General features: G+C 37.1%; 1 protein-coding gene across 6 annotated transcripts in view; it reads right to left on the reverse strand.

The window, feature by feature from the left end:
• Positions 1 to 277: 277 nt before the first annotated feature.
• LOC128657365 (gastrula zinc finger protein XlCGF26.1-like) overlaps positions 278 to 13942 on the reverse strand; it is a 103722-nt gene continuing 90057 nt past the window's right edge. For all 6 annotated transcript variants that reach the window (XM_053711686.1, XM_053711684.1, XM_053711688.1 and 3 more), the window contains one exon: positions 278 to 2806. In XM_053711686.1, the coding sequence (XP_053567661.1) occupies positions 1401 to 2806 (1406 nt within the window). In that variant the 3' untranslated portion in view covers positions 278 to 1400. The remainder of the gene's footprint in view (positions 2807 to 13942) is intronic.

Genomic DNA, 13942 nt, shown 5'->3' on the forward strand with positions numbered 1-13942 from the left:
GTATATCCCATACGTCACTAGCTCATGGACTCTTGCCAATTACATGAAAGAAAACTTAATATTCAAAAAATGGAAATCCAAGACACCAGTCTGGTCATGATTTGGCTTTGATGTACTTATTTTAGCAAGATGTAATACTAGCTGAATTTGTTATGTTTTCTTTTTATTTTATTTTTTTGAGTTAAATGATATTTATTTTGGTTTTTAAAAAACAAACGTACAGAAATAACAATCACATTAAAGTTTTCATATGTCCCAACGACAGTTCAACCAGGGGTATAATGTTTTCTTTTTTTATTGTTAGTTTTATTTTGTGCAACTACAACTTGTGCTTGACAAGAAAATATACATAAAGTATATGCATTATTCTTTCTCAGGAGATACGTAATTTTATTTTGTCTAATATAAATTAAGATACTAAAATACTACCTTTTATACTTATGCACCTGGTCAATTTAAATTTGAGCTAGTAAATTGCTGTTGCCTTAGTGATCACCTGACTACAATGCCCTCAACAGTACCTAGATTTCAATGAAGGATTTATCTTTGTATAAATAAACACAAAGGCTTGTATTTATATCAATTTGATCTGCATATAGGAGTTCCCATGAGCCTCTACTCAAATAAATGCACATTTTATTTATGTCTGGAGATTACTATTACTACAATGATTACCTGCCTATTCAAATATATATAGGGACTTTATTTGAAAGAGGGGCTTGTTAGCTTTATAACAAAAGGTCTTTGGTGTGTTTAGGCCTTTTTGATGTCCATAGAAACCCCCTCATTACCAAAATGTTGTTTATCTTTTTTTAAATTTGCTTAAACTTTATATACCCAAATCATATGTTTGAAAGGCAGGGGAGCAGGTCATGGTGGTTCCTAAGCCATAACGAAGCAGAGACCAAGGTGTTTTAATACCCTCTACCGGTTCCCTTTTCTAGCCTGCAGCAGCCTGGCATGTCCAGGTTTCTGGGACTTTGTGATTCCATTGTTAATGCCAAAGACACTCAGCCACCTTGTTACTGCTTGAGGTGCATGGGAGTGTGATCTGTACTGGAAGTGCTCACTTCCCCTAAGGAGGAAGACGTAGTCATCATCAGCACTCTAGACCTTGCTTGGATAACGACTGTGTCCTTCTACACACTCAAGAGATTAAGATTTGATTTCCTGCATTCAAAACATTACAATTTTTAATATGAATATTTTGGATAAGAGATAAGATGTTGTAAAACATTCCCCACATTAAGAACATGAAAATGTCCTCTCTCTTGTATGAATTTTAGGATTAGCGATAAGAGCCGGGTTTCTGAATAAAACATTTCCCACATTCAGAACATGAAAATGCCTTAATTTTCTTATGACTCAGAGTTGATTGTAGAGTAAAACATTTCTAAATTTCAGAACAGGAAAATTCTTTCTCCTGTATGAATTTTCTGATGACGAATAAGAGTTGATTTTAATTTAAAACATTTCCCACATACAGAACATGAAAATGCTCTCTCTCTTGTATGACTTATCTGGTGACTAATAAGTTGAGATTTCCAGGTAAAACATTTCCCACATTCAGAACATGAAAATCTTTTCTCATCTGTATGATTATTTTGATGAGTTATAAGTTGTGTTTTCTGAGTAAAACATTTCCCACATTCAGAACATGAAAATGCCTTTTCTCTCGTATGAATTTTTTGATGAGTAATAAGATGTGATTTCAGAGTGAAACATTTCCCACATTCAGAACATAAAAATGCCCTTTCTCCAGTATGAATTTTCTGATGAGCGATGAGAGCTGATTTACGAATGAAACATTTCTCACATTCAGAACATGAAAATGCCTTTTCTCCTGTATGAATTTTCTGATGAGTAATAAGATGTGATTTCAGAGTGAAACATTTCCCACATTCAGAACATAAAAATGCCCTTTCTCCTGTATGAGTTTTCTGATGACTTATAAGAGTTGATTGCAGAGTAAAACATTTTCCACATTCAAAACATGAAAATTCCTTTTCTCCTGTATGAATTTTAAGATGATCATTTAGATGTGATTTCAAAGTAAAACATTTCCCACATTCAGAACACGAAAATTCTCTTACTCCTGTATGAATTTTCTGATGACGATTAAGAGTTGAGTTTAGAGTAAAACATTTCCCACATAGAGAACATGAAAATGCTTTCTCTCCTGTATGACTTATCTGGTGAGTAATAAGTTGAGATTTCCAAGTAAAACATTTCCCACATTCAGAACATGAAAATCTTTTCTCATCTGTATGATTTTTCTGATGAGTTATAAGAGTTGATTTCAGAGCAAAACATTTGCCACATTCAGAACATGAAAATGCTTTCTCTCCTGTATGAATTTTCTGATGATTAATAAGAGAGGATTTCTGAGTAAAACATTTCCCACATTCAGAACATGAAAATGCTTTCTCTCCTGTATGAATTTTCTGATGAGTAGCGAGATGCGATTCCTGGGTAAAAGATTTTCCACACTCAGAACATACAAATGCTTTCACTCCTGTATGAATTTTGTGATGAATAACAAGTTGTGATTTCCACATAAAACATTTCCCACATTCAGAACATGAAAATCTGTTCTTGTCTGTATGATTTTTTTGATGCGTTAAAAGAGTTGATTTCAGAGTAAAACATTTCCCACATTCAGTACATGGAAATCCTCTCTCTTCTTTATGCATTTTCTGATGTTTAATAAGATTTGATTTCTTGGTAAAACATTCTTCACATTTAGAACATGCATTTCCTACAGGGACTTGACCAGCACTAAGATCATCGAAGTTTGTGAAGCTACCTGTTGAAAAATAAACACAATAGGAATAATGCTATTTATTAATGGAATATATATTTAATTTTAGAACATTTTAACTATTCTGAATTTGTGTCTACTACAAAAGGAAGAAGACTAGCTATTCTAAGGCTTAAAGACAGTTCACTGGTCAATAGAGACTATTTTTAAGGATTTCCCAGCATCCCATATTTGAAAATCACTTAAATGGAAAATAATTATCTTGTGCATTTGGAGCTTTAAAAATTGTGTTACAGACCATTTTAGAAATGCAATTATTTCAGATCCAAAACTATTTATAGCTTTATAACTACAGCTTGAGTGCATAAAGCACTTAGCTTTATTTTTGTAGAAGGTTGGATTTATACCACGTTGTTTATTTGTGATGAATATTTTCTTCATATCAGATTATTATTTCATATTAAAAAGTAATGTATAATATATAAAATAACTATATAGTGATGCACACAGGAACATTTTTTGTTTTCTCAAATATTATTTTTGTTAAATTTTCTTTTAGTTCATTTTCAGTCATGTTGTATTAGTTTCAAACGTTTTTTGTCAAAAAGTTTCATTTAAAACTAAAATGTTAATTTTGAGCTACAGTGCAGATTCTTGCCATTTTCTTTATCTGAGGCTGTAATCAGCTATATTAGCTATAATTATGTAATTCTTTAACTTATTATTTTATTTATACATCTAATTTTTGTGCACTGCATTTTTTGGTACAACTAAAAAGTTTACTTAAAAGGTACAGTAATTTGAATACTATGCTGAAAGTGTTTATTTAAAGGACCAGTCAACACATTAGATTTGCTTAATCAACAAATGCAAGATAACAAGACAATGCAATAGCACTTAGTCTGAACTTCAAATGACTAGTAATTTTTTTTCATAACAAATTTTTCAAAACAAAAGTTATGTATATTTCCACTCCCCTTGTACCATGTGATAGCAATCAGCCAATCACAAATGCATATACGTATAGTCTGTGAATTCTTACACATGCTCAAGTAGGATCTGGTGACTCAAAAAGTATAAATATAAAAGAATGTGCACTTTGGAAAGTTGTTTAAAATTACATGCTGTATCTGAATCATGAAAATTTAATTCAACCTGAGTGTCCCTTTAAGGGGACACAAAACTATTTTTTTCAAATCATGATTGAGATAGAGCATGCACTTTTAAACAACTTCCAATGTACTTATTTTATCCAATTTGCTTCTTTTTCTTGGTATCCTTTGTTGAAAAGCATATCTACAGGTAGGTGGAGGCTCAGAAGCAGGGAGGGAGCTAGCAGATGATTGGTGGCTAGCTACTATACTATATTTAAAGGGACCCTGAACCCAAATTGTTTCTGTTGTGATTCAGATAGAGCATGCAATTTTAAGTAACTTTCTAATTTACTCCTATTAGCAAATGTTCTTTATTCTCTTGGTATCTTTATTTGAAAAGCAAGAATATAAGTTAAGATGCCGACCTATTTTTGGTGAACAACCTGGGTTGTTCTTGCTGATTTGTGGATACATTCATCCACCAATAAACAAGTGCTGTCCAGGGTTCTTGACTTTCTGTTTTAAATAAAGATAGCAAGAGAACAAAGAAAAAATTATTATAGGAGTAAATTAGAAAGTTGCTTAAAAATGCATGCTCTATCTGAATCACAAAAGAAAAAAATTGGGTTCAGTATCCCTTTAAGTTCAATTAGTAACCTTTTTTTAAAATAGTATACCTATTGGTATTAAAAAACTGTGTAGCTTCAGAACAAACAGACCCAGCAAATACAACATATATACTAAGTGCAAAGCCAGTAACCTCTTTGCTTTGCAACAAAAAGGTTGATACATTTTTAAAATTAAAACTACTAACTTATACAAACAAATTGTTTTTAACTCAGAAGTACTAAACTAATATACTAAGTCCATTAAGTAAACTTTTAAACTAACAACTAATCTGCAGTCCTGTGAATAAAAGTTAAAATAGAGCTGTAGAGATTGGAATAAAAATATACACAATCACACAAGGCGCTGGTATATCACTTTCTCTAAAGCAGGTATGATCCAAAAAGCAAGCTAATGAAGCTATATGTCTCTCAGGCCCTGATATCCAAATGTTGTCAAGCTTGTCAAGGGCTAAACTCACTAAATATTCAAAAGAAAAAGAACGTAACTCTACAGCACGGCAAGATCTCTCTCATTTATGTATGTGAAGCATAGACAAGCCAGTGCAATATAGAACTGAATGATATGAGAGTTTTGTTATACTTACACTTTCTGCATTGTATTTTATATTACTACACATTTCAGATTGGGTCTTTTGCACTTTTTCATTTGTAATTTAATACATTTAAATGTTAATCTAGCAGTGATTTTACACATTCTGATTATGCTTGGAAAGTTTACGTGTTACTTTAATAACTTAGGATCATACTACATTACATTACATAGCACTTTGTATTTTCTCTATTGTAAACTGACAGTTTCAGATAGTGGGAGGGACAGGGCAGATCCCTGGGCTTAACAGGGGAGTTCCCAGGGAGTTCCCTGGAATAAGAATAAGCAGACCAAAAAGCCTTCCCAGGACAATAAGTCAGCATGATGGGATCGCCCCAACCTGGGATCAGGTTGTATGGGGAGGGGCACACTAGCTCCGTTTCAGAGGGACTGGGCTCAGTCCATCCAGGACCATTGGGTTCTGGACATTGTTTGTCAAGGATACAGAAGAAGCTTTTAGTCCCGTCCCCTAAGGGACTGCTTCCTTCTTTCAAGGGTTTCACGAAACCCAGTAAAGAGATCGGCCCTACTCCACTGGTGGACGACCTCATAGCCATGGGTGTGGTGATTCCAATTCCTCAGAGGTGGAAAAGGGTTCTACTCCAACCTCGTTGTGGTCCCCAAGAAAGAGGGCACGTTCCATCTCATTCTGGACTTGACCGGCCTCAACAGGTTCGTAAGGGTTCCCACCATTAAGATGGAAATAAGATCCATTCTTCTCCTGGTCTAAGAGGGTCAGATTTGAAGGATGCGTACCTTCACATTCAGATCCACAGGGATCACTACCGTTTCCTTCTGTTCGCCTTCCTAGACAAGCACTACCAGTTTTTTTGCGCTTCCATTTGGACTGGCTATGGCACCCTGAGTGTTCCCCAAGGTGCTGCCAGCTCTACTGGCCGCGGTTCGCCTGCAGGTTATTGCAGTAGTAAATGAAAAATCAGATAAGGAGACTCACAAGAAAGAGCAGACGATGCAGAAACTCTGGCCAAACTAAACAATACTTTCCATGAAAGAAGTTTAATGTCAAATGTATGCATGGGCTCAAAGGGAGGAGCCTGAAAAACCATTAACACTATGCTAACATTCCAAGGAGGAGAAATAGGCTTGATAACTGGTTTAATTCGGACCAAAGCTTGAAGAAAACCATTAACATAAGAAAGACTAACTATCTTTCTTTGGAACAAACCTGAAAATGAGCAAAGATCTGCTCTTTCAGGGAACTGGCAGATAAACCCTTATCTAAACCACCCTGCAAAAACTGTAGAATCAGAGGAATTCTAAAAGAATGGCAGGAAAAAACATGATTTGCACACCAGGAAATTAAACTTTTCCAAACTTTGTGATAAATCTTTCTAGAAACAAGTTTTCAACCCTAAATCAGAGTTTCAATCACTGAATCTGAGAAACCTCTATGCCTCAGAATTATGCCATCAAGTTTAGAGACTTTAGATTCAGATGGAAGAAAGAACCTTGAGACAGCAGGTCTGACCGCAGAGAAAGAGGCAAAGGAGGGCAACTGGACATTTGAACCAGATCTGCATACTAAATCTGTGAGGCCACACTGGGGCAATCAGGATTACAAATGACTTCTACAAGCTTATCTTGGAAATCACGCACAGAAGAAGAACCAGAGTAGGGAACAGATAAGCAGGCTCAAATGACCAAGTAACTACTAGGGCATCCACTACCTCTGCCTGAGGATCCCTGGACCTCGCAAAGTACCTGGAAAGTTTGTTGTTCAAACGAGAGGCCATCAGATCTATTTCTGGGAGACCCAAAAGATACACAATCTGATTGAACACATTCTAGTGAAGTGACCACTCTCCTGGATGTAGAGGCTGACAACTAAGAAATTTTGCCTCCCAATTGTTCACTCCTGGGATGTGAATCGCAGAGATCATGCAAGAATTCACTTCTGCCCAATAGAGAATTTGAGACACCAACATCATAGCCAGGGAACTGTGAGTTCCCACTTTATGGTTGACAAAAGCTACTGCTGTGACATTGTCTGCCTCACCTGGAAACGCAGATAAGACAGGGAGCCAAGATTGAAGGGCACCAAAATAATTGCACGGAGTTCTAGAATATCGATTGGTAACCTCTCCTCCTGAGGACCCCAAACCCACTGTGCGGGCAGAAACCCCCAGACAGCTACCCAACCTGAAAGACTTGCTTCTGTGGTGATCACAGACCAGGTAGGAGGAGCAAAAGCCCTGTGAATAATAAACTGATAATTCAGAGACCGACTTGTACAGGAATCTAAGATTATCTTTTGAGATAGCGGAGTATAATTCCTGTACCATTGACGCAGCATACAAAGCTGAAGAGGCCTCATGTGAAACTGAACAAATAGAATTGCATCTGAGGCTGCAATCATGAGACCTAGAACCTCCATACACATAAACACTGAAGGGACTGAAAGAGACTGACGGTTCAGACAAGCTGATACAAATTTCATCCATCTCTGCTCAGTTAGAGAAAAACTCATGGACACCAAGTCTATTTGGACACCTAGGAAAGTAACCTTTGTGAGAGAAATCAAGGAACTCTTTAGCAAATTGATCTTCAAACCATGTCTTTGAAGAAACAACAATAGTTGATAGATGTGAGATTCTGCAAAGGAAAAGACGGAGCTAGTTCCAAGTTATCGTTCAGGTAAGGAACACTACAATACCCTGAGCTCTGATTACAGACAAAAGGGCACCCAGAACCTTGGTAAATATTCTTGGAGCTGTAGCTAGACCAAATGGAACAGCAACACACTGAAAATGCTTGTCCAGAAAAGCAAACCTCAGAAACTGGTAATGTTCTGTGGGAATAGGAATAGGAAGGTATGTATCCTTTAAATCTGTTGTGGACATAAAGTGAGCTTGCTGAACAAAAGGCAGAATAGTCCTGATAGTTTCAATTCTGAAAGATGGAATCCGTACAAACTTGTTCAGAAATCTTTAGATCCAAAACTGGTCTGAAAGTGCCTTCCTGCTTCGGAACAATGAAGAGATTTCAGCACCCTGGAAAGCACTTGCCTTGCTTATTGGTAACTACATTTAGCCACCAATAAAGCAAGCATAACCCAAGTTCTGAACCAAAAATGAGCCAGCTCCTAAGCTTAACATTCCAAGCTTTTTAAATAAAGTTAGCAAGAGAACAAAGAAAAATTGATAATAGGAGTAAATTGCTTAAAACTGCAATTCTCTATCTGAATCATGTAAGAAAAAAATGTGGGTTTAGTATCCCGTTAACATGTTTCGCCTGAACTGCCAGGGGTTCTTTTCAGGGTCAATGGGTGCCCTTTTTTTAATTTATTTATGTTATCAACACAAGTGTGTAAATATTTAAAATTAAGCCTGTAAATGAAAAATGGTGACAATTTAAACCAACCGGCAAATTTAAAGACATGGAAACTTGGGCGTAGTCCAGCATTTACTGCAAATTATTTTTTTTTAAATCCATACTTGATTCACAAATAGTGGTATAAATATGGGTTAACGGAACTATGTTCAAGAGGAAAACATAATTTATGTAAGAACTTACCTGATAAATTCATTTCTTTCATATTGGCAAGAGTCCATGAGCTAGTGACATATGGGATATACAATCCTACCAGGAGGGGCAAAGTTTCCCAAACCTCAAAATGCTTATAAATACACCCCTCACCACACCCACAATTCAGTTTAACGAATAGCAGTGGGGTGATAAAGAAAGGAGTAGAAAGCATCAACAAAGGAAATTTGGAAATAATTGTGCTTTATACAAAAAATCATAACCACCATAAAAAGGGTGGGCCTCATGGACTCTTGCCAATATGAAAGAAATTAATTTATCAGGTAAGTTCTTACATAAATTATGTTTTCCTTCATGTAATTGGCAAGAGTCCATGAGCTAGTGACATATGGGATATCAATACCCAAGATGTGGAGTCTTCCACCCAAGAGTCACTAGAGAGGGAGGGAATAAAAATAAAAACAGCCATATTCCGCTGAAAAAATTAATCCACAACCCAAAAAAATAAGTTTATTTCATCTTTGAAAGGAAAAAAATTAAAACTAAAGCAGAATAATCAAACTGAAACAGCTGCCTGAAGAACTTTTCTACCAAAAACTGCTTCCGAAGAAGCAAATACATCAAAACGGTAGAATTTAGTAAATGTATGCAAAGAGGACCAAGTCGCCGCTTTGCAAATCTGTTCAAATGAAGCTTCATTCTTAAAAGCCCACGAAGTGGAGACTGATCTAGTAGAATGAGCTGTAATTCTCTGAGGCGGGGCCTGACCCGACTCCAAATAAGCTTGATGAATCAAAAGTTTCAACCAAGAAGCCAAGGAAATAGCAGAAGCCTTCTGACCTTTCCTAGGACCAGAAAATAAAACAAATAGACTGGAAGTCTTCCTGAAATCTTTAGTAGCTTCCACATAATATTTCAAAGCTCTTACCACATCCAAAGAATGTAAGGATCTTTCCAAAAAATTCTTAGGATTAGGACACAAGGAAGGGACAATTTCTCTACTAATGTTGTTAGAATTCACAACCTTAGGTAAAAATTGAAAAGAAGTCCGCAAAACTGCCTTATCCTGATGAAAAATCAGAAAAGGAGACTCACAAGAAAGAGCAGATAGCTCAGAAACTCTTCTAGCAGAAGAGATAGCCAGAAGGAACAGCACTTTCCAAGAAAGTAGTTTAATGTCCAAAGAATGCATAGGCTCAAATGGAGGAGCCTGTAAAGCCTTCAGAACCAAATTAAGACTCCAAGGAGGAGAAATTGATTTAATGACAGGCTTAATACGAACTAAAGCCTGTACAAAACAGTGAATATCAGGAAGTATAGCAATGCCAGGAGAATTTATGAGAAGAACACCATGAAATGTAAGTCTTCCAAACTCTATAATAAATCTTTCTAGAGACAGATTTACGAGCTTGTAACATAGTATTAATCACTGAGTCAGAGAAACTTCTATGACTTAGAACTAAGCGTTCAATTTCCATACCTTCAAATTTAATGATTTGAGATCCTGATGAAAAAAGCACCTTGAGATAGTAGGTCCGGCCGTAACGGAAGTGGCCAAAGCGGGCCACTGGACATCCGAACCAGATCCGCATACCAAAACCTGTGTGGCCATGCTGGAGCCACCAGCAACACAAAAGACCGTTCCATGATGATTTTATCACTCTTGGAAGGAGAACTAGAGGCGGGAAGATGTAAGCAGGATGATAACACCAAGGAAGTGTCAGTGCATCCACTGCTTCCGCCTGAACATCCCTGGACCTGGACAGGTATCTGGGAAGTTTCTTGTTTAGATGAGAGGTCATGAGATCTATCTCTGGAAGACCCCACATCTGAACAATCTGAGAAAACACATCTGGATGGAGAGACCACTCCCCTGGATGTAAAGTCTGGCGGCTGAGATAATCCGCCTCCCAATTGTCTACACCTGGGATATACACCGCAGAGATTAGACAGGAGCTGGATTCCGCCCAAGCAAGTATCCGAGATACTTCTTTCATAGCTTGGGGACTGTGAGTCCCACCCTGATGATTGACATAAGCCACAGTTGTGATATTGTCTGTCTGAAAACAAATGAATGGTTCTCTCTTTAGCAGAGGCCAAAACTGAAGAGCCCTGAGAATTGCACGTTCTAAAATATTTATTGGTAATCTCGCCTCTTGAGATTTCCAAACCCCTTGTGCTGTCAGAGATCCCTAAACAGCTCCCCAACCTGAAAGACTTGCATCTGTTGAGATTACAGTCCAGGTTGGCCGAACAAAAGAAGCCCCTTGAACCAAACGGTGGTGATCTATCCACCATGTCAGAGAGTGTCGTACATTGGGATTCAAGGATATTAATTGTGATATCTTTGTATAATCCCTGCACCATTGATTCAGCATGCAAAGCTGTAGAAGTCTCATGTGAAAACGAGCAAAGGGGATCGCGTTCGATGCTGCAGTCATGAGACCTAAAACTTCCATGCACATAGCCACTGAAGGGAATGACTGAGACTGAAGGTGCCAGCATGCTGCGACCAATTTTAAACGTCTCTTGTCTGTTAGAGACAGAGTCATGGACACTGAATCTATCTGGAAGCCTAAAAAGGTGACCCTTGTCTGAGGAATCAAGAAACATTTTGATAAATTGATCCTCCAACCATGTTTCCGAAGAAACAACACTAGTTGATTCGTGTGAGATTCTGCAGTATGTAAAGACTGAGCTAGTACCAAGATATCATCCAAATAAGCAAAGACCGCAATACCCTGTTCTCTGATTACAGATAATAGGGCACCCAGAACCTTTGAAAAGATCCTTGGAGCTGTTGCTAGGCCAAATGCAAGAGCAACAAATTGGTAATGCTTGTCTAGAAAAGAGAATCTCAGAAACTGATAGTGTTCTGGATCAATCAGAATATGAAGGTATGCATCCTGCAAGTCTATTGTGGACATATAATGTCCTCGCTGAACAAAAGGCAGAATAGTCCTTATAGTCACCATCTTGAAAGTTGGTACTCTTACATAACAATTCAAAATTTTCAGATCCAGAACTGGTCTGAATAAATTTTCTTTCTTTGGTACAATGAATAGGTTTGAATAAAACCCCAAACCTTGTTCCTGAGGAGGAACTGGTATGATTACCCCTGAAGACTCCAGGTCTGAAACACACTTCAGAAAAGCCTGAGCTTTTACTGGATTTACAGGGATGCATGAGAGAAAAAATCTTCTCACAGGAGGTCTTACTTTGAATCCTATTCGATACCCTTGAGAGACAATGCTCTGAATCCAATGATTTTGGACAGATTTTATCCAAAAATCCTTGAAAAACCTTAATCTGCCCCCTACCAGCTGAGCTGGAATGAGGGCCGCACCTTCATGCGGACTTAGGGGCAGACTTTGGTTTCCTAAATGGCTTGGATTTATTCCAATTTGAGGAAGGCTTCCAATTGGAAGCAGATTCATTGGGAAGAGGATTGAGTTTTTGTTCCTTATTCTGACGAAAGGAACGAAAACGGTTAGAAGCCTTAGATTTACCCTTAGGTTTTTTATCCTGAGGCAGAGAAAATCCTTTTCCTCCAGTGATAGTTGAAATAATAGAATCCAACTGAGAACCAAATAAATTATTACCTTGGAAAGAAAGAGATAGTAATCTAGATTTAGATGTCATATCAGCATTCCAAGATTTAAGCCACAAAGCTCTTCTAGCTAATACAGCTAAAGACATGGATCTAACATCAATTTTAATAATATCAAAAATGGCATCACAAAAAAAAAATGATTAGCATGTTGCAGTAAGCGAGTAATGCTAGATATGCCAGGATCCAATTCTCATTGCGCTAAATTCTCCAACCAAAAAGTTGAGGCAGCCGCAACATCAGCCAAAGAAATAGCAGATCTGAGAAGATGACCTGAATATAAATAGGCCTTCCTTAGATAAGATTCAAGCTTCCTATCTAAAGGATCCTTAAAGGAAGTACTATCTTCCATAGGAATAGTGGTACGTTTAGCAAGAGTAGAAATAGCCCCATCAACTTTGGGGATTTTCCCCCCAAAACTCTATAGATTTTGCTGGTAAAGGATACAATTTTTTAAACCTTGAAGAAGGAATAAAAGAAGTACCTGGCTTATTCCATTCCCTAGAAATTATATCAGAAATAGCCTCAGGAATAGGAAAAACCCCTGGGGAAACCACAGGAGGTTTAAAAACAGAATTTAAACGTTTATTAGACTGAACGTCAATAGTACTGGTTACCTCAATATCCAAAGTAATTAACACTTCTTTTAATAAAGAACGCATATACTCTATTTTAAATAAATAAGTAGATTTGTCAGTGTCAATGTCTGAGGAAGGATCTTCTGAATCAGATAGATCCTCATCAGAAGAGGATAAATTATTATGTTGCTGGTCATTTGAAATTTCATCAACTAAATGAGAAGTTTTAAAAGACCTATTACGTTTATTAGAAGGTGGAAATGCAGACAAAGCCTTCAGAATAGAATCAGAAACAAATTCTTTAAAATTTACAGGTATATCATGTACATTAGAAGTTGAAGGAACTGCAACAGGCAATGTACTATTACTGATGGAAACACTATCTGCATGTAAAAGTTTATCATGACAACTATTACAAATGACATTTGGTGGAATAATTTCTACACTTTTACAACAAATGCACTTAGCTTTGGTAGACCCGATATCAGGCAGCAATGTTCCAGCAGAAACTTCTGAGACAGGATCAGATTGGCACATCTTGCTCAATGTAAGAGAAAAAAAACATATAAAGCAAAATTATCTATTTCCTTATATGACAGTTTCAGGAATGGGAAAAAATGCAAAAGCATAGGCCTCTGATAGAGAAAAAAGCAAAAGGCAAACATCAATGGGGTTTTGAAATAATGAAAAAAAATTGGCGCCAAGTATGACGCACAACGTAACGTAAACCGGAAATGACACACTTGCGTCACTAATGACGCCGCCATGTGAAAGGTCTCGGCGCCACGTATGACGCCGGAAATGACGAAGTTGTGTCATAAACGTATTTTTTCGCGGCAAAAATATTTTCGCGCCAAGAATGACGCAATAAAGTTTAGCATTTGACGCACCCGCGGGCCTAATACCCGCAATAGCAAGAAGTAGTCAATTGAAAAAAAGACTAAACCCCAGGTAAGAAATAAATTTCTTAAAATGTTTAAATTCCCCAAATATGAAACTGACAGTCTGCTGAAGGAAATACATGAACCTGACTCATGGCAAATATAAGTACAAAACATATATTTAGAACTTTATATAAATGCATAAAGTGCCAAACCATAGCTGAGGTGTCTTAAGTAAAAAAAAACATACTTACCAAAAGACACCCATCCACATATAGCAGATAGCCAAACCAGTA

Source organism: Bombina bombina, chromosome 4, assembly GCF_027579735.1.
Source record: "Bombina bombina isolate aBomBom1 chromosome 4, aBomBom1.pri, whole genome shotgun sequence".
Classification (NCBI taxonomy): Eukaryota; Metazoa; Chordata; class Amphibia; order Anura; family Bombinatoridae; genus Bombina; species Bombina bombina.